The following is a 22,778-nucleotide window of genomic DNA, read 5'->3' as shown; positions in this document are numbered from 1 at the left end:
ATCTTCCTTTAAACCACATCACCACAGCCTCTATATTTGACAGAAGCCACTGCAAACAGCAGAGCTGCTTAAATGCTTAGAATTAAACACACCCTTAAAAACTTTGTTAACTCTGAATGATTTCAGAGGTAGGGAGTTAGCAATGCTCTCAGAACGCCTATGAGATTCAAATACAACTATGCAGATATTGCATGTCTAGCTCCATTGTAACTGGCTGTGAATCCCATAATTTTATTTCAGTAAACTTCCTCAAATTAAAGTCGTGTCTGTTATAGATCGTCCATGGACTTCAAATTGTACAGGAAATACTTGCATCAGACTTAAGACCATTTTCTTATTTGTAACTGCTGTATTGAATTTTGTCCATCTTCAGTGAAGTTTTAAATTAATGTTGTAACAGCAAGTTCATTACTAATGGTGTTGCAGGTACCCAAATCACAATAAATTCACTGTCTCTAACTGCACCAGATACACAGAGCTAATCTAAATGAAGAGCAGCAGACACTTATTTTACATATTAAAGTTAATAGGTAGGATTCTGAATACAGACTAAGATTCACTGAGATGGTAACAGTTTTTCCCCAGTTACTTCTCTACCAAAGCAAATTCTTTGAAACTTCAGAAATGCTGCCAGTAGAAAAGTCTGAAGAAAAAGAAATCTGTACAATATGGCTGATTCTCATCTAAGGCCACATTAGACCACTCTAGGAGACTGCACCTGTGGTTTATCAGTGCTGTTTAAATTATGATGTCTCAGTAGATGTATTTGAGCTTGCTACTCACTGTTCTTTGCACGAATGATGAAAAGGAGATGCATAAAGGAATCAGTTCCAGCTACCCTCATCTTTAAACAAGTCTACAGAAATGGGATGAACATGACTGTAGTGGTACCTACCCTGTGGACCACATACTGTTACCCTGGCCTCCACCTGCATTAACTCGAAAACATTTTGTTAAATTTATCTTCTTCCCAGACTTGCTTCCCAAACACTAAGTCAAACCAGCCTACTCAGTGAATCCCCCTAACATAAAAAGGCATAGGAATGAAGAAGTCCTATGCTTAGGGATATGCTGTAGTTGGGAACTGTCAGTGTTAGGTTAACGGTTGGACTAGATGATCTTCAAGGTCCTTTCCAACCTAGTTGATTCTGTGATATATTCACTGTGTCTTCATTTTCCAGTGTTTACCCATGCTACCCATGTTTCCCCACTTTTCCCCCATTAGCCCTAAGACATATCATATAATTTATTGAATCATTTTGCCACCATTGAAAAAGGCCTTTTACTGTAAATCCAAAACAAAATACTTTGATAGCAAAGTGGCCATTTATTATGACCTGGGACAACACTCACACTACTGATATTTAAGGAAAAAAAGATCTGCCTGTTTCCATGTGCAACTGGCAATTCCAAGTATCAAAGCTGTTGGTAAAGTGCTTTATCAAAAATAACTGACACTCTGGTGCTCAAGTAATGTCTGGATGAACAGTGAAAAAGTAATGCTGGAGACACTTCTGCTAGGGCAGACTCAGTGAACAAAATGCTAATTCTCCCTGAAGGCTAAACATAAAAACTGTACGCTCCAGAAAGACGTAATTTAAACCCAAAATTATCCTGTTCTAAGAGCATTCAAATTCAAGAAATCAACCCAGTAGCCAGATTATCATCAAATGTGGGACACTCCATGGTACAGAACAGGAGATTGTTGGAGTAAACCAGCAACACTTTAAGGCCTCTTTTCTGCAGGAGGCAGGTCATTTGACTAAGGGAATCCCTTCAGCCTTCTACCCTGTGCAACTCTACAGGCAGCTTTGTCAAAATGCTGCAAGCGTGCAGCATGCATGGGATGGAGGCCAAGAAACAACAAGATGTATGGGCCCCAAGCCAGAAGATACAACAAGCTCCCAGTGATTGCCAACTGCTGTGTGGCATCTGTTTGCAGAAGGAAACCTAGCATAAGCAATGTTCCGAATGAGGGTGGAGAGAACTTTCTCTAAGTAGAGAGGAAAGAGTGGGATGGATGTAGACATTGCAAGTCAGGGGTCTGCAGGTGCAGCAGACAATAGTGGCCTGCAGCAGAGCACACAGCCAGCTCACTGCAAATTGAAATAAAATGTTTAAGTTTCTGATTTGGCAACTGCACGCATCAATCAGTAATCTCAGCAAAAGGTATGTCAAGGACTCGCTGATGGAGTAAAGGAAAAAAAAAAGCTCAAAAGCAAAACAAGCATGCATGCCTTCACAACAGGAATATACTCTCTAGTTTTGAAGTAGTATACAGGAAAAATTAAATAATAATAAAAATACCTCCTCCTTCTTGAAGCAATACCAAATTCCTTACGTTTATGTTTTTCAGGACAATATGAAATCCTCCTCTCTTTCACTTCTTCCTAGAGATTTCCATTGGCTAATGGTTTGGAACATACTGTTTTTGTGTCACAGATGGTCTTAATGCACTGAGAAAGACTCTAGCCTTTGGTATTTTAATTTTTTTTCAGTTTCCCTGTTTAAATTTATGTAATTACTTCAGAATATTAACTGCTGATAACCTATATCTGCCCCATGTATAAGCCTAGTTCCACATACTCTTGCAAAGTCACTCATTTCTGAGCTCCAAGGACCTCAAACTCCCCCTTCTCAACTCCTGTGTCTGCACTCCCAGGCAATGCACTAACACATCAGGCTGGCTGTGTTTTCTTTTCTGCTCTGGGATTCAGTCTATGCATGTGTGAACATCAGCATGAGGTATAAAGCAGGGACAAACCAGCCTCATAGGTAAAATCAGTTAGTTGACTGTAAATGGTATTTACCTTCCTTTCCCTTGAATTTGTTTCATATATGGAGACTGAAAAGACGGATCTACCACTGCTTGGACACAGCAAATATCTGAGTATTTATTATGGCCTCTGTTTCACTGGTGGCTATCCCTTCTGCTTTCATATTTTTAAGCAGTATCAAGCACAGTAGAGATGCTGATGAGATATCAGGTATCCTTCTATCTCAAATTACCAAGCGAAGTTTTGGCAATGAGTCCCACGGTTGCTTTCATAAGCAGACACCTTGCACCAGCCAGGAATCTGTCACAGCCTCTGACAAAGGCAACTGGACACTATGAGCATCAAGAACCAGCTTAACCATCTTTTGGAAATGCTTAGGTGAGGACAGCACTACAGATCAAGCAATTACTGCTGAAGAGTTTGTCTGTATCAACTCCTTGTGTGGACATATCTAGCCCATAGTCAGAGTACCTCTGTGCAGTGGCAAAGCTTATGGTCTCTTGAGAAACATGAAAATCAAGCCTCAGTTACTATCCCAAATGTAGAGTCAGACCATCCCCACAGACAGCAAGGATAACATAAGTATTTGTATTGAAATCTTAAGATAAATCTTAAGTTTTAAATTTGTATCCAAATCTTAAGATAAATCTTAAGTTCTCACCTGGCTACAGAGATACTGCTCCTCTGGGAATAACTCCTGCCTTTCACTCACTTGGTTTCTTTGGACTCTCCTAGCTTGAACAGAAGATGTATCATGAGTAAGAAGCACAAATATGTCCAGGTGATCACAATCAGAGGACAGAAGTAGGAATAAACTTAGAAGGCTGACTATGGTGATGATTCCTGTTTTCAGTTTCCCACAAGGCAGACTTTCTGCTCATGTCTGTATTCAGCTGCCCATTCAGAACAATAGTGAAAGCAATAAAAAAGATGGTTAGTTACTGTAGTTACAATAGGCATCATTTGATATTTCAATATATCCTTAAAATAAATTTGCCACCTCCAGTGAAGGAATCTTAAAGCAAATGCTCTGTAAATATCAGCTATGATGTTAAAGGGCAAATGTTAATAAGACCATCAAAAGCCTGGGAACAGAGGTAAGTCAGTACAGCACCCATCACATTCCTGCATCCTTCCTGTTGGCTAACTGTTTGAGGAGTAAACAACTAAGTGTTTGCCAAAGCATTTCTGTGTTAGAAAAGCATGAAGTTGTGCCAAAATTCAGAGCTGCTCCACTGAAGTCCATGTAAGTAGGTTGGAAAGTCTCAAACAAGCTGCTGAGAAACCTGTCTTTCCCCATGTACGGTCCTTCTCCCATTCACAGCGTGACAATGAATTACATAGTAATGAAAGAATCTACTGCCTAAAAGACACTGTTGGCACTGGCCTGCACTGTACTATATCCCATAAAGTGCAGAGAGATCCTCCAAGGAAAATAAATTAGTTTTACCTCTGTATTTCTCCTGCCCTGCAATACCATCTGGCCAACTCATTAACAAAAGAACCTGAAGAATTGAAATGACAACTACAAAGGTTCACTCCAGCTACCCACCCTTCAATCACTTTTCCTTCTCAGCAATAAAGAACATTGTTTATGAACTCCATAAAAACAGACGGTTCAGGCCTTAGGGATTTTGAAGTGAGGGGGAGTAGCACTTTCAAGCTTCCAATAAAATGACACTACACGTGCCTAAGCTTAAGTAATACGTTTTTTTTTATGGCTCTCTGAATCAACACTGCAGACAAGATGAGATTCTACTAGAAATTCCACTAGATCAGGTAACAATCCAGCAAAAGAGGGTTATAAACTTCCTGTTCTTGGAGCATTCACCTGTGAACTAGAAAAAGAATCAGAAAATACATTCTGTACCGTAACAGGATCTTCAAGGTTATCTCATACGTCTTTTCCATCTCCCATTTTCATGGCATTGTATCTTCATTATAAGTATACCTCTATTTTAAGTACAAGTAGTTGCAGACAAATGACTCAAGTGAGTCACGTAGGTGTGTTAGATCAGATTCTTCTGTCACTTGCTAGCAGAAGTTTGAAATCAACATTCCTGCAGTTAGCATAGGACCAGGCTTGCCGCTGACTGAATACTATTAAGATGAGCACACAACAGTCAGGGTTGCAGGAATTGCACAGTACAATAATTACTTCCATTATGCTGAATGGAGATGAAAAATGAGAAGTGTGTGAACTAAAAGCAGAAAACCCTTTGATAGCACACTATTAACTGGTCTGTCATGGATTCTGTAACAGCACATGTAGACTAATGTGTTTCAGTATAAAAATGCATTTAGTTTACACAAAATAATGCTTCCAAGGGAACAGGAGATCCATATACTGAGAACACAGCAAGCAGCTCTAGATACGAACCTATTAAACATTAACCTCCACAAGTCTGCTCAATACAGGCTGGCAAGAGATCTTATTTGCACTGGGCAGAGTGCACCAAGTATATTTCTGTGGTTCTCTAAAAAAAGATCTTATTTACAGTTTATTCCAACACTTGCAAATCTCCCATACCCTCCAATCCATGCCAGTTTTAACAAGGCAATCATTAGCACAAGATTATACCACTCCTCCTACAAACTGGCTGTTTTCTCTAACTTTACAGCATATCTTTACATTAATTAAGACAAGAGAAAAAACTTGCCACCATGAAAACAAAAGATGCAAGTTGAAAGGCAAAAGCTACTACAAGGTAGCAGGCAGGCCTAACAGTCACATTCTCGTGCTGCCTATGTTCCTAGGCTACTTCGAAAACTTAAAACAAAGCAAAGCCAGAACCTCAAACGCAGTTCAAGCTGAAAATCCACTATTAGTGTTTTATTCTTACATATTAGCTCCTCAAGGACTGTCAGTCTGTTTGATGTCACCCTTTAAAATCTAGAAAGCAAAAAGAATGTGTGCTCATTTCCAATAATGTCATATGTCAATAACTAAGAATATTTTGTAATATATTTTGGGTTTTTAATATCCTGTGAACTTGAAGCTCAAAAAAATGAAGTAATTTAAGATATTTTTGACTATAGTTTTACTGATTCCTAACTCTACTATCAGAGATTAAATAACTGTACATCTTCAGAAATCTGACTCTGGCACTCTCAGAACACTCTGGTATTGGGATTCAAACAGTAAATATAAGTCATAATTTTCAAATGTGAGTATTTAAAGTCAGGCACCTGCATTCCACATGGAGTCTAAAAATGTCAAAATTTAGTCAAGTTACATTTGCAAAGAATCAAAGAGCAGATGTCTGTCTGTGTTTCTGGTAAGAGAGATTATACAATTACACCAACTTTTTATACTTGCATAAAAAATTAATTTTATTATGTAATTACCTATATGTGCTTCTGTGCATCTCTGAATTACTAAAGCTTGAGAATTCTTTGAGCTTTCTATTTATTAATTTTTGGTGTTGCTTGTAAAACTTACGAAACTATGGGATGAAATCTGTTGTGCTTTAAAGCTGATTTCCTTTAAAATCAGTGACATGGCAACTATAGAGCTGGGATAAACTGGAGCCATAAAATGACTAGCATACATCCTATGCAGAAGTACTACCTGAGCATCACTCTTCTAAACCATTATGGACCTCCAGAGAATGCTGTGAGGAGTCAGGCTTATTAGCAATTGCACACTTCCCATTCTCATACGAAGAAAAAAATCTCCAGTACATAATATCAGGCACAAAACAAGTTCAAGCTTTGTTTTGCTCAACCGTGCATGCTCAATGATCAGTGTAACCTGTTTATAACCCCAAAATTACTCAAGTCTTGCTTACTGTCAATAGCTGCCAGCAACCACCTCTTCATCTCCCATTCCCCAGAAAGACAAACCCACCTGGAAAAATTGCCACCTCTCATCTGTCAAGTCTGCATGACTCTGAAGTCTTCAAACCTGACCAAACTAGAGTACCTGCTCATCATTGCATCAAGTCCCACTATCAAGCCTCACTACTGTTACTAAGGGAAATTGTCTACTATCAAGAGTACTTAGGCCAAAGTAAACAGTCAGCATCTTTACAGGATGCTGTCAAAATCCAGGTTTCGTACTGTTTCTTCAACAATTTCTAAGCAAGAATTGAGAACATAATAGGGAAAGTCAGAGACTATTCATTTAATATCCTAACTTTGATAGGCAATATTTATTTGCAAATGGTCCAGTTGGAAGTATGTCAGCATAAATCAAAGCTTCTAGTCATCTCCTATGTCTGTGAATGTAGCAAATTTAGAGACTTTTGGATCTTCCTAACCTTACACTATAATAATAACAACAACTTTCACTGGCCCATTCTAAATCACAGAGTGTGGTTTTCCAATAGATGTACTACCATCGTGCCAAAACTTCTGAATACTTTATATTGCCCAGACAGCTCAACAAGTCTGTAAGCACCCTCAGGCATGCCTGAAACCATCTTTTAGCTCTGGGTTAACATAGCAGTCCTTCCTGACCCTCAAATAAGATTCTTTGCTAAGACTCTGCTACAAACGCTAATAATTACCAAAACCTGCTACAGAGCATAGCTGACTTGTCCATAAACCCCAAACCAGAAATGAACTCACTTCATTCAAATCCCAGCCCAGCATTCTTAAACCTAGATCAAATGAATTCTATTGGCCTGAGGAACAGGTCCTCTTCCTTAGGAAGGTTATCGTATTGTGAATAAATTTTTTTCTCTCTGGCAGATTCTTTGCAAGTCATAAAAAAATGCAGATTTTACAACACATGCAACTCCATTTCAATAAAAGCTTCAAATCAATTAACTAAGGAGACATTAATGATTAGGAAAGATTAGAACATCCCTAGAATACTCTTTGACCTATTTATTCTTTTAAGAGCATAATCCTTTAATGTCAAGTAGCACTGATGCTAGCACAGATAAGTGGTTGAGTACGCCAGCTCCTAGCTTCCTTCCACATGAAGAAACACAATAGGCCAAAGGCATCCTTAAAGGAGAGACTAAATCACAGGCAGGGTGTAAGATACTCAGCAATGTGTCTTAGTTACTTTTCCTGCGCTTATTTATGTTTATCTCTTCAGACAAACAGACTGACTGAGATTATTGCTAGAAGGGAGACAGTATTCAATTATGTATGTATCTTCAATTAGGTACTTGAATTAATTTTAGAGAGATGACTAACATCAGCAGAAAAGACTGAAAAAGACCCTAGCAAAAAAAGACCTTGTCTCCCACATCCTGAATAGTTCGCACTACTGGCTCTGGAAGAGATCACTGGCAAATTTTTGGTAAATTTCAATGGAATGAGAAAATACGTCTACAGTAGTTCATCTTTAGTTATTCATTACACCTTTTCTTCAAAAAGAATAAACTTTACTGGTTCCTTTATCCATTGCCATTACTATGTTAGAGGGATTCATACAGCATACTTGCATCTTGCACTGTTATCTGGATGGGATGCAAAGTTCAAATTGAACAGAATATTACCCTTGCTTTTATCCTTTTCAAAAATTGCTGAATAGTCATAAAAATTGTTAAGTTTTGGCCTCAGTTGACTGCAGTCCCAGAGATATTGAACCACACAGTGAATTTACAGTCTTTTGTATTCGCAGCATACTATCACACTGTAACACAAGAGTTTAAATGTATCTGATCACAATTGCTCCAGGAAGGAATTAGGAAAAAGAAGAGTTAGTAAAAATAATGGTTATACACTGTGATATATTTTAATGATATACTTATTTGTTGATAATCTGGTATTCCAAGACATCCTTGTAACAATCTCATTATTACCGCCGTGCTCACCATCTCCTTCCTACTTGGTTCAGTAATTAATCTCTTTTTGGCCACACAAACTGCATAATCAGAGGAAACTGGTCTGTGGGATTTTCAGTTCAACTTTTAAATGCTGCTAGAAAGCATAAGATCTATTTTTTTAGCTGTTAATACCTAGAAGACCTTAATTAAAAGGAAGTTGAACTTAATCAATGTGAAGCTGCTTCTTAACTAAGGCATAAATTAGGTTTTTTTACAGAAACAATGAGTCAGATTTCCTTCTGATATAAAGAAGGTGTAGCTCAACTTCACCAAAATGTCATCCAATTTACTGCATCAAAGTATTTGGCCGTGTGCCCCAAAAGAGCAGAGCTATTGCACGATTGTTTTCTCACTGACCCTTATGCAGGGGCTCTGACGGGAAAAAAGCCACAGTTTTTGTCAGTGCAGTGATTAAAGCTGCAAATGGCAGTACTACTAATTTTTCATTAGAAAAAAAAAAATCACAGTAGCTTGTAGTGAGGATCTGACAGAGCTATACAAAGTCATGGGTGGTGGAGAGAAGATGAACTGTTCACTATCTCCTTCAGTTAAAAAGAAAAAAAAGAAAAAAAAAGAGAAAAACCAGATGACCTTCAAATGACACTAGTAAAAGCCATGTTTATAACAAACAAAAAGAGTCAGTTCTTCACTTAAGAGGAAACAATTTGTGGCAGTCTTTGCCAGATGACATGTGGGAAGCAAAAAGCTTACACATGTGCAAGGAGTACACAAGACAATTACTTTGGATATCACTAAATACACAGATCACATCAAGACCAAGAGAACCTCTGAGAACAGTCACAAATTGGTACAGTAATTGAAGGAAACACCTTGCTGCCTCATTCTTACTCCTCCCTGGACATCCTCTTATGGCCAGCATGGGAAGCAGGACACAGCTAGCTGGACACTAAGTCTGAGACAGTACAGTCAGTCTTACATAGGATGAGCAACTATTAAGAGGATTATTCAGGAATTCAATGCTGTGAATGATTGCAGAAATGATGCATTAGCTGATTGCAAAGGGATAGCCTGCAACAACTGATTCTTTACTGGGTCAGCAGCTGTAGACCACAGAGGAGGGAATATTCTGTTTCTCTCAGCAGCATCCCAGGTAACAGTACAGTGCAGCGTTTGCTTCAGGTAGGTGTCAGCAGGGTCACACCTGTGATTTTTCTCCAAGCTATAACAAAAGTGCACAACAGGGCTGTCCATGGAGCAGTGCATAAGAAACAGGGAATTTCACAGTTACTGGATCTCCCTTCATTTGATGTTGGAGAAGTGAATATCACCCAAACCAATGCTGTCCCCTACACAAAGTTCCCTGGAGCACAGCAGCACAGACAGATCATGCTGCAGTGCTGTCAAGTGTGCCAGCACAGAAGCAAAAGGGCCACAGCAATTACAGAGCTGGTCTTTCTCCTACTCACAAGATGAAGAAAATATGCAATCTCTTCTCTTCTGTGATCATGCAAAATAGTTCATGGCTGATTAAGGCTCTGTAAGACATGCGAAGTATCAAATAATCTATGTTTTTAAGACTAAAATTATGTAGCTGATGGCATGAGGATTTTCAAAGGCATTTTTTAATTCATGTGGTCACAAGTATTTTCATGAATGTTAACTGGATGTAATAACTAATTTTTATTCAGATAACAGTTCAAAGAGTCATCATTCAGTGGCACAGATACCTTCAGGAAAAATACAGACAATGATTTAACATGAACAATAATTTTAAAAAAACCCTCTTAGAAATGTACTAGATATCCTTTCCATTTTGTACCCAGAAAGTGATGAAAACATCCTTGTTAGCAGGGGGAACAACATTAGCAAAGCTGTTAAACATTCTTATCTAAACAAAACATGTAACGAAGATTGAAACAGGTAGTATTTTTATATGGGATTTTTGCCTTGGTTGCTATTGGCATATAGAAAGAGTAAAGCTGACTCGGTATCTATCTGGTGTTCTACCTTGCTATCATTTACACTATACTTTAATAACCAGAATTCAGCAAAGCTGTTTCAGACAGAAGTAATAAAAAGCAAAATCTCAGTCTGCAAAAAAATGCATCACTGCTTTTCAGTATGAAATGAATACCCTGTTCAGTTCCCCTTTCATTTCCTTTTGTTCTCCCAAGACTATTTATATACATGTGACCTTTTACCTGAGACCATATCTCTTAATAAACAGCTACAGGTTACTCTGTTTCACTTCAGTACAACCTTAACCTACTGCAACAATTGCCACGAAACATGTACAAAGGTCATGAATTGTGATTTGAAAGCAAGAGAGCTGCGGAAATCCATTATTTTTAGAGGACTGCAATATAGAAAAGGAAATGACAAACATAGTAATAATCCCATGATATACCTCAATGCTGGCAACTACATCTGTGGAATACCATGGTATTTTCTGGAAGGAAGAGAAAAACCTGTCTCCAGCCATCCAGAAGGACTGGTTACTGAAGGCTGCAAAAAGTTAAACTGGCAATGCTAGGATCAACTATAATTCCAGAACTTGTAAAAGGTTACAAATATTTAACTGAGTAAAAATATTCATCTTCTTTGTTCGTTCCTACCATTTGTAAGTGCCCATCATGTATTAGCTGGCAGGGTTAAGGTGTCATGCAATAAGTTAATGATCACAACTCAGCTTCTCATTTTTCTTCTCTTATTTTGCTTCTCTTATTTGGCTGAGGTACAAATAAGGAGCCTACAGCAGAATTTAAGATTAAAAAACAAATCAAACATTTACAAAGTGATATAACATTGCTTTCTTGCTGGGTGTACCGTGTGAGAGTGTGTGTGTGCGCACGCGCGCATGTGTGTGTATTGTTTTCAGTAACAACACAGTTAAGATCCAGGGGAACATTTTATTCTCCCCTGCAATTTTGAAAACTGAAGTCTGATTTATTTATTTACTGTAATGATATTCATAAAAAGTATGATCTCAAATAAAAACATGACCTACCTATAGGAGAAACACAGGCTCTCCAGACGTGCATCTCATGTTACAGTTTCTTAAATTCAGACTTGGAAAAGCTAAATTGCAATTCTGATCTATAAATCAAAATACTCACGAGGAAAAAACATTTTTCACACAGGGAAATCAGCAACATTACTTTTAAAAAGAGTATCTGATGTTGCAGTAAATTAGGGAGTCCTAAGTGTCTCTATATTGTACCAGTTACTAATTCAAGATTTCCAGCACACAGAACACAGACCCCTTAACAGTGAAACTGAGATGTTCACTGCTGGCAATTAAGGTCAAATGCTGCTGCGATCTGCTGGATAGATCAGATTTTCAAGAGCATACATATTCAGACACATACAGAGTGCCTGGCCCCTTGTGTGCCTTGCATTGCATACTCTTGTTGCTTTTAGACAGCCCTAAGCCCTGTTTATTACAATTAAGTTTTTGTGCACCAGAAACCCTGCAAAGCTGTGGATGTTACAGGTGCACAAGGGTGTACCAACCAGCTTCTCCTGCATAAACTGTGGTCTTCATAGTACTCAAAAGAGGGCTCTTCAAAAACATGTAGGACTTTTATTGAAGTCAATGAGCATTTTACTACTCTTATAATGGTAAAAAGAATTAATTCATCGTTGAGCCCTTCTGAAGTTTCCCACTTGGAAGTACTACAGGCGAAGCTAATGGCAGTGAGAATTAAACCCCCACAGGCTGAAAAATGTCTTACACTTCTTCACTTTGGACCAGTTCTGACTGCCTGCAATATGTCCTTGTTACAAAGACAGCACTGACTGCCAATTTTTACGGAGGGAATAATACTGATCATTTTCTGTAACCTAATTAACTGAATGACTAATTAATGAGAAATAGAATAAACAATGGGGAATCTGAACAGTAGGAACTGAGACATTTTTCTTGGTAGAAAAATTCTCATCCTGCTCCTAACCTCCTTTTTTCCCCATGGGTGCAGCAAGGATGCTCAGAAACAGCTGGCTAGAGCAGGGGCTCATAAGCTTATTTTACTGTACCTTGTTTCTTGGTGCTGACTTTGATGCTTCCCTTGTGACAGATGATGTTATACTGACCAAGATGGACTGCTCCCAAGTACTAAATCATGATGGAACCCTCCCCCTGTCTCCTCTGCCAAGACCCCCCAAACAAAACAACAGACAATGAATGAAAAACATTTCGGGTAAAACATGTGCAAATACAGACCAGAACACACATACACATATGGATCTTATTTTCTCTGCATTTTGGCTATGAGATATTGTCATGGGGAAATTATAATATCACTGGGCATTTGTTTAAAGAAAAAACTGTGAGAGAGTAAAAGCAAAGTTCCTAAGCATCTCAACTGCAAAATTTGCCATCTGCACTCAAAAACTTTACAATATAGTAGAAATATGGACAGCAGGATAGAAAGAGACATTTGCTCTATGCCCCTGTTCCCTTTAAAAGTGCTAAATCTTAGCAATTTTATTCTCACAATGTGTTAAAATGAAAACATTGTTGGTGAAATTCCAGCTAAAGAAATACCAGCATAATCATTTATTACTTTATAGAGTTTAGCATTAACTTATTTGTGTAAATATTCAGGACTGCATTTAGTAACACCACAAGTGACAGATCTGTAATCTTGTGAATGCTTTAATGAACTTCAACAGCAGAAACATTCTGTTTTAATAATACATATACAGAGTTGTCAAAAGTAGCAGAGCTAGAAGCACTGGAAAGCTATTTCAAAATTACACAAAGAATTGCTGGAGGATCATCTGATTTTTTGCTTGCTTTTCTGAATCACAGCCTAAACATAACAGTTCTCCTCACTCCAGACTGAATCTGCTATAGGTGAAGGGTTTGGAGGCCTATAAACTTTCCCCTACAAATCTCATACTGCTCATTTCCTGTCAGCTTGCATCTTAAAAGGTCATTCTGGCTGAATCACTATATACCCTTACTATAAACACACCCATCTGCTCACTGGTGGACAACTGCAAAGTGAATTCTAGCTGTAGAAATACTAAACACAAAACCGGAGACAGACTTCCACAGGTGCTCTTTGCCCTTATGCACTTTCCACCCATCTTCACATCTCCCATGTGAACCCACTCCTACCCTCAGGAGCTGCCTGGCCCAGGCAGGAGAAAACTGGCGTGACTTCCCTAAAAAAGGCTATACTGAATGAAATGGAAATGTTTGCTGAGACCTTCAGAAAGGATTTTCAAAGACCAATTCCCAATGCCTGCTGATGGGGAAGAATTAATCCAGTACTGAAAGCTGACCATTAACATGATGTTAAAATGGACCCAGACATGAAAAAAGAATAAAGGAAACTATCTAGACCCTGCAGGCTTAGCCAGGGCTGCATAACACAGATTAGAAGTGGATGCCTTTTTTCCTGACATAAATGAGGGATTGCTCTCATGTCTGCTGAATGTATAACCAAAGGGCTAGAGCACTGAGGTGGCAAGGGAAGTGTGATTTACTTAGGGGGAGCACACTCAGGCATGGAACTGGTGAGATTTTAGCAGCTTCTCTTGGATTTTATCAAGGCATTAGACCTCATGCTAAGGTATGTAAGCAAAAACAGCTGAGGAAGGGAAGGAAGAAACATTTATTAGTGAAGATCTTGCTTTATTCATCTGGGGAAATAATCCAAAACATCGTTGCTTTCAGTGAGGATGGAGCTTTACAACTGACTGCAAAGGTATCGAGTCCAGCCAAGACAAAGAACTGTTAGACCATCTTATCTTTCCTACTTTTCCTCAGGGATGAAAGGCTCATATCCTACCAAGGGCTGAATGAACTGGTCTGAGTGGTCAATCAGAAGGAGCAAGCAAGCACTCCACATTAAAATAGCATTGTCAAAGTCAGCTGGAGCACTTTCCTCAACATAAAAAAAATGCACTTAGGGGCCTGCCTGGCTGGGTTGGGCACCACACACTTTGCACACATCAGGCACCAACAGATGTAGCTACAAGTGAAGGATTGCTTGCCTCTTTAATAATCTAACAGCAGGTTTGCAGAACACAGCGCATGCACTTTTTCAGCCATTTAACGTACAAAGAACTATTTTTCCAGCTAATCCTCCCAACTGAAGTGGCAGCTTTTGTTAGAAGACTGGAAACAAACAGGATAAAAATGCAAGAAGTTAATTGCATTTAATATAAAAGGGCTGGTTTGAAACTATTAGTTTTTGAAAAAGCCAGCAAGAGACCAATTTCTATAGCTCTTCAAGGATATCTCCCTGTTCAGAGTCATCAGAATATACCCACGTTATATTCACAATGTTGAGACTGCACATTTGTAATTTTACTTGACTTTGCGACTGATTTTTAATATAATTTTAATGTTATAATTTTATAAACAGACTTGCTTTTTCTTCTGCAGCAGGTGAACAGGACTATGTATTCTACCACTCAGCAGGGGAAAAAAGGGAAAAGTCTTTTGCAATTCCTGTCCCAAATATGTAATCAAGCCAGGAACAGCATTACAACCTCATCATGCCAGTGCTTGTGTTCCAGTGCAAACATTTATCTGCTCTGAGCTGACTAGTTCTTAAAACTAGAAGTGCTCTGTCAAGAAGGCATTAGAGGGAAAAGGTGAAAAAAATAGAAAAAAAAAAAATCTTGTAACCCTGCATGACTTGGTAATAGGTTGTATGTTTTGTTTGAAGATAACACTGAGCTAAAAATCATCATACTACCAAAGATGACATGTTTCATCTGAAACCAGTGGAAGGGGTAATTCCAGAAATCTCCCAAGAGAGAGTCTTGTAATAGATTGCCTGCCCAGATTTCCCTTCCCACTTGAACTAAATAAAAATCCTCTTCACTGCCAGTCTTTGATCATTAGAGAAGCCTAAGTGCTGTTATTCAAAGGTTCCATTTCATTACAGTTTAACAATACACTACTGGCTAGCTATAAAACATAGGACTATATGCGGCTGCAGTCTGAACAGCATTTTAGTATCTTTGGAAATGAAAGGTCCTCATTCAAAATTACTATTTTTGATGTTACTGTAGGTTTTGTAAATCTATTTATTCAAGAAGATGATAAAATTGGCAATACTGCAACTCAAGACTGACTAATCTTTCATTACATGAGTTATCACTCAGTTTAGTGACTCAAAAAAAAAAGATAAATCTATCAGGACCATACCTATACACACTAAGAATTCTGTTCCAAATCAAAACATAAGCAATGTTTTATTATATCATCTTGACACTGCTATCTGCATAGCAGTGCAGATACTATGTCAGTTAACTAGCTGTTCACACATAACAGTGCCCAATAAAAAATAGCTATTTAAGATCCTGAAAATCTGAAAGCAGAGCAGATAGCTAATCAGAAAACTCAACTCACTTCACCCATTTCTCTCTAACTAGTAGAGCTTATTGATCAACAGAAAGAGACTCTTTCAGACCTTTGCTGGATTAGGAAATTAAACTGAAGCTTAGATAAATGCCTTAAGGATTGTAATAATAGCTGACTGCAGATAAAACCTTTAAACCCCAATTTATTTTGGAAAAAAAAAAAAAATCACACCCCATAATTCTTTTACAGGAAGGAATTTCCAGGTTTGGGTTTTTGTTTTTTTTTCTTCTTTTTTTTTTCCTAAAGAAAGTACATGTTATACTTCCACCTGCTGGCCACCTGCCTGCAGGATCATATGGATCTCATTCTACTAGGTGGAGGGCGAAACTATGGAAGTCCTTCCAGGAAAGGCATCAGGAACCCGAGAGTTCAATTTCCCACTGAAATAGAAACTATTCAGAGATAAATTTTCTGTTTTGTGAACACTGCACTTTTAAATTTTTTTAACATAGAGGTTTCCAAAGAAAAACTCCCCACTGTTTCTAACTATAATCCTACCATATGCCTGAGCAAGAGGAGTCTTTACAGTCCTGGGAACAAAGCAGGGTCTGGAATGCAGTTTGCACAGATTTCCAGCTCCCATACTTTCTGAATTATGATCCACTGAGAAAGCAAGCTAAGAAATCCCTTTACCTGGCACAACTTGTCTTTTCCAATGACTGAGCAATCTTTGAAAGAAATATAACTGGGGTGAAGGTGTTCCTGTGCCTCCTCTGCATATACACAGCAAGAATGGTATTTCAACTACCAACAGCCCTAAAGAATCATGTCTCTTTTTCCCATCTCTAAAATTGATTAACTTTTGGCTTCCTTGAAACAGATTTTCTTTAAGATGCTACAATCTATACCTGATTGAAATACGCTTACTACTTCTGGGAGTCTGCAGCATTGTGGATTTCCCCTAGGTACGACCAACATGGCAGACAAGATGCAACTTGCTCCTCTCAAGCTGTTTTTCCTTTCCAATACACTGCTCAGAGAAGCTTGATGCTTTCATGACTTTATCTGAATGATCCAGATAGTCTTGTTTTCATTTTAAAAGAGCAGTATTTCCTGCTTTTAAAAATCCACTGATTTTATGACCAAAGTGTGGGAAAATCTCAATATATCCAGACCATGAAGTGTCAGGAGCCATGCAAGTCCAGGAAGATGGTAAACATGACCAAAGAGATGACAGGAGGTACATTCCCATATTAGGATGCGATGGCAAGAGCCACTACTCCACTGTTTCTGGGTATTTTCTCAAAATTAATGATTTAAGGTTGATGTTGACTTCAAAAAATATGATTATGAATGGATGATGTGAAGCAACAGGCACCTAAAACCATCTCAAGAACTACCCAAGACTCTAGGGAGAAGTAATATTCTCGCAATACCTTTAGACACTAACTGAAGGTAGTTTCCTGTTCTTCCAGTTGAGATGTCAGCACCAAAGTAAGTGCCTGAAGCCATAAAAAAGAGATAAGAAAAGGCAGGGCTGATTTTGTAATACAATAAGCTAGAAAGGCATACCAGAGCACTGAAAGAAGTGCATTGCTGGATGTTGTACTTTTTGATGTCTTTCCTTACTTTTTAAACCACTGTCACTGGGTTTCAAATTTTGATTCAAGTTAGTCCTTCTGCAAATTTGTGGCATTCTTCTCCCTGTATAGGAAGTTGCATGCTTATAGGTGCTCTTTACAAACTTTTAATCAAAGAACACTTGGATCAGCACCAATGGCTTTGACCATCATGAGGTTATTCTCTTAACACAATGTAAAAACTAATTTACTCCATGCTCATTTTGGGAACCTTACCTTTGGGTAAGATTAACAGCAGCCTTTCAACCAAAAAGAAGGCATTAACGCTTGTCTAGGGAAATTGTCTACAGAAGCCCTCGCTCCAAACTACACACCCAGGAGAACATACAAGCACTGCACTAACCTAGAGGAAAAGTTATCTCCAGATTCAAGAACATAAAAGAAAGCATGACAAAGAAATACAGGCTGTGAAGGGACTACAGCATGTGTGCACAGTGACTAGAGGTGATGAAAGGCCATGTATCAAGAATGCTGGTGCTTTTGCACTTCACTACAGACTGCCAGCCCTTCTCTGGACTGCCAATGAAGGGCTATCAAATTTGAGTACAGGAAGAAGAGTGGGACAGGGCTGTGGGAATTCAGGAGAAAAATGTAAACATGGAAAAGCAAAAGGAGAGAGACTGAAGGCAATCAGGGGAAAGGTATCAGTGTAGTGACTCAGGGTGAAACACTGGCAAAACAGCAAGTGATTTGGGGAAGGCAATGACAGAAATATCCCAGAAGGAAGTGAGTGAAGTCATTTAAATCTCCCCTCCTTACTCTTTTGCTGTTAACAATGTAAAAACTGTAAAAGAAATTTAGATAAATGCAGTTAAGTTTGGTAAAGGGCAGGTCATCATTTTCTTCCCTTTCCTTACTGTCTGCTCCCCTATTCCACCGTGGTTCATGCTTGAATGCAACACCCTTAAAATCAACAAGGCCCCAGTTTATGAGAGTGCTGTCCTGAGCATCCCACATTTTTCACTCCTTCCAACAGGATTACTTGACAAATCTCTTTCCAGCTCCCTGTAGATGTGAATTCATCAATGGATTTTCAAGAAGCAGTAACTTTCCTTACAAATGGCTTGCTATTTTCTGGACACTCTGACCCACGTCATGCCAAAATATTTTCCAAGGCATTTTTCTTTTATGACATGGATCAGCCTGCTCCCACTGTATGTAACTGCTCAGTGTAACTGGCAATCACTCTACTGAATCTCATTTATTATTGCTTGCTTTTGTCTTCGAGGGCATCATCTCTAATTTATTAAATAAGTTGGCTAAGACTGGGGTTATCTGCAAGGATACAGGAAAAGTAACCTTCTGGAACAGTATAAAGCAGCCTTTCAAAGAGCCACCTGACAAATTTCAGCAAGCACTTCTTATGTAGCTTTGCTACATGAAGTTAGTCAAACACAAGAAATGCAAGCATCTACGTGTCTTGGTTAAGCTAGAAAACTTCCCACCCAAATTAGATGGACAAGGAATAAGGTCTAATTTTTGCAGCTGACTGCCAGCAGAATTTGGAAGCTATCAACAAGATTGAAAGACATAAACACAATGTAAGCCCCTGTGTTCAGGCATGGCTCATTCCTCTCAGGCAGTAATCTGTCTTCTGAGGCAGAGGGATGGATGACATTTTCCATCTAACTTTGATAGCTCAGATCTCTGAACAGCTGTGGGAAGTTTCCCAGGTCTCCACCTTTGTGTATTCCCAATTACTAATAAGCCCTTTGAAGTGAAAGACTATCTTGTCTTTTGCAGCTGGCTGAGGTTTGAAGGAGGTGGACATGTATCTGAAGTCATTCCTCTGGGCTCTTTAAAGTACCATGTCTTTTTACAATTACTTTTTTAACCTGTTTTTGTTATGGAAGTGACCATCAGCTCCCAAACATCACTTTCATGTGTCAGGCATCAAATTTCCATTACTCACAAGTTACTGTGACTTCAGGGAGGACACTACAAGTTGTCATTCTATCTCCTTCCACAGAAGCATTTTAGGTGAATGCTAGTAACAGTTAAAAGACTAAAAAGTTGAAGACTTCACTGATTCACCACATAAGAAAACAATCAACACTTCTAAAAGCAACTGGGTCCAATTCATACAGATAGCCCTGCAGTTCAGATTCAATGGACCCTTCTGCAATACACTGCAAAGGCAGAGGTGTTTTCAGTTGATTTCATTTAACTGGCAGAACTTGGTCTCACACCAAACTTCTGTCAAGGTCATGTTCTGTCAAGGTTATATATTTTTATAACTTATTTTCTGAGAACTTCCATTCCAGCCAGTGAAGGCTACAGTGACTTTATCAGTGGGTACTTGCAAAAGCCTACCAAGGGAAGGCATGTAGTTCAACCCTCTCAAACTCAAGAACTCACACCTTGGAAGGGAGTAATTATCTGCACAGCTAACAAACAAAAGGCAAACCATCCTCACAACCATTTCCTGCACAGACTTGAGGCTACTTCCTGTAGGAGAGACGGCACAAGCCAGAACAAGGTACTTTTGGCTGCCCTACTTATTTTTGTTGACATTTTCTCAACTTCAGAATCCTTGGATGTTACACATAAGCCCTCTTCCCACCAAAGATATAGTACTTCCATTATATTTCTTTTCATTTACCAGCTCCAATGTACTTTCTTCAAATAATAACTACTATTTAATGCTTCTCTGCAACTGCATTCAGAAATGGCTGTTCTGAGTCAGAAGACATAATTTTTAAATTCAGGTATGTGTTTGAGACAAGCAGACTTCATACTGGCAAAGACTAGAGACCTCATACTCTCCTAAGTGTCCTAAAGTATGGAAGTTCATCATCACTGATGTACACCATAAATGATCACGTCAGAAAGCTTGAATGGTTCCTAGAATTATTCTGCCTCCTTATTTAAAAACATTTAAATTTTAGTGAATATATTTCCTCTATAAATAACAGTGAATAGCTAACAAAGAATAAAGATGTTTAACAGAATCAACTTCCAGACTAGTAATGAAAATTAGCCTATCAGCAGAATTGACTTATAAACTGTATACCAATCAATAACACCAAACATTATTATAACAGTGCCTGCCTCCCACTTACCTAAAAGATTTCAGAACTGAAGCCTGCAATAAACCAGCATTATTGATTTGCTATAAGAAAATGAAATGTTAGAGATACTTACTTTTACCAAAATAATTCTTGCTAGCTCTTCACATACAGGCTTTTCGTCATCCTTCTTCAAACCTTCCAATTCAAACAAGCTATTGTAATTTTCCAGCATTTTTGTCATTATCTTATTACAGATCTCTTGTTCTTTTATACCTTCAAATCCAGCAGGCACACTAAAATTGGACAGAACACAAAGCAGAGTGTTACAGGTACTCAACACACAAAAGTTCCTGCACAGAGTGTCTGTAACATTTCAGATGTGAATACAGGCTGGCTAGCAGGCACAGGAAGCTTTGTCTTGGAAAGGAGGATTGTGTCTATGGTAGAAACAACTACCATGGTTTGTTTGCAGTTTTTCTTACTAGTACTGAATACTGTATGTGTCAGTCAAACTATCTACTCCACAGAGAGATCTAATTGAGACAACCACCAAATGAGATACCACCAACTTTGCTAAAAGTTGGGTTAATGACTGCAACACAGACAGCATAAGGCATTTAAATGCTCTGAACTGTTAATGGGAAGAGTCAGATTCTTCCAAAAAGTGGTTTGTGGTAACTTCAAAGGTACTCAAGAAGGATGGGTCAAAAAATTAAAAACCCCACATACTGAGCAGAACACTAAAAGTTAAGCAAGAACTTCACAGATTCAGGTGACCCCATGCTGTATACCAGATTTCTTAATCTAATTTTTGAGTTGCTGTTTCTTTTGAAAGTAGGATTATCAGTCACAGAGCTTTTTAAAACATGGAAACGGAGGCTGCCTTCTGCAGAACAGCCTAAAAGATACATATAAAAAAAGATTCCTAACCTCCACTTTCTGGGAGAATAACCATCTACTTGGCTGAAGAAGCAGCAACTTCTTGTTCTTTTGCAAAAGGCCCCTGTGCAGCCAGGAAGTGCTTACCACAGACCTTAAAGGCACATACAAATGAAAAGGCAAGATACTGATTTAGAAACAGTGTTGTATTCCAGTCTGTGCTCCTTTTCCTTCCTTATGTGTTTCACACAACTCTTGTCATGTGGTAAAAAATGCATATTACTCACAACAGAGCACACAATTCATTGAAGCATCTAATGATCACCCGCTGGAATGCACACTTTCTGCGTGTTTTATTGGACTTTGGTGCCCAAAGCTGACAAATTCTGTTTTAATGCAAAAGTATGATCTCTGGAGAATCTTCTTTAACATTTAAGATACTCCAATCATCCAGTGTTTCCCATTGTACAGCAGACACACTCTCCTCTCAGTAATCCACAAAGTGGCTGCACAGATAGGAATTTTCTAAGGACCTTATAAAATGGCAGAGACTGCAGATCAGGAGGCACAGAAAACACAGGAAAGATTTAAAGGGAAGAAGTAAGGAAGCAAAAACCAGAAACAAAAGAAGTCTCAAGTACTTTTTGACTGAGGACAACTAGTGGTTGTATGAGAGGAAAAAAAGCAACCCAAATCCCCAAAGTTAAACAAATACAATCTGATCTATTTTACAGGGATGTAACTTGAAAGTAAACTATTGTTTACTATAACCAGTAAATTAAAATTTACAAATAACTATCTACTATAAAACTGTAACTGTAGTTTATTCGGGTCAGATGTACATTTCAACAAGAAGGTTCTGAAAACAGATGGTCCCAGGAATCTGCCATCAAAAGTGCCTTTTCTGGAGGCTGCATGCTACCAATCCTTCTCAGTATTTCACTCTCTGCAGTACATCTACACATGAGCAGGGAGAGGATCCCACTGCAGCAGAATGTATCTTTAAACTCCAGAAGAGAATCTTTACTGCTGTCATTTCAACATTCAATACATGCTAGAGTCGCAGTACCTGAAGTTTAAAGGAATTGAATTATTTTACACTGCAGAACATGTCCAACTGTAAAATGGGTCAGTCTCAGCTGACTGATTTCATTAGTGTGGAGCCTAGCCTCACACTAAATAAAGAAAAATGGGACAACTTCTATTGATGGACGTGCACGTATACACAGGACAATTCACTTTAAAGAATGACACATATTCACTAAATAATCATAAATGGCCTGAATAAAATAAAGGGTACATATGCAATAGGTCCATGCAACCATCCTGATTTAAAGAACCCCCTCTTTCCATGCTAAATCATGTGCTCCAGAGTTGACATGGTGCAGAGCTTGCTT

General features: G+C 38.5%; 1 protein-coding gene across 4 annotated transcripts in view; it reads right to left on the bottom strand.

Annotated features, from left to right (window-relative positions):
• The window catches only part of FAM13A (family with sequence similarity 13 member A), a 131,376-nt gene that overhangs the window by 86,757 nt on the left and 21,841 nt on the right, over positions 1–22,778 (bottom strand). For all 4 annotated transcript variants that reach the window (XM_026847532.1, XM_026847533.1, XM_026847534.1 and 1 more), the window contains exon 4: positions 20,636–20,795. In XM_026847532.1, the coding sequence (XP_026703333.1) occupies positions 20,636–20,795 (160 nt within the window). The remainder of the gene's footprint in view (positions 1–20,635; positions 20,796–22,778) is intronic.

Source organism: Athene cunicularia, assembly GCF_003259725.1.
Source record: "Athene cunicularia isolate RWA chromosome 4 unlocalized genomic scaffold, athCun1 chr4_part2, whole genome shotgun sequence".
Taxonomy (NCBI): Eukaryota; Metazoa; Chordata; class Aves; order Strigiformes; family Strigidae; genus Athene; species Athene cunicularia.
This window is presented reverse-complemented; position numbering and strand designations above follow the sequence as displayed.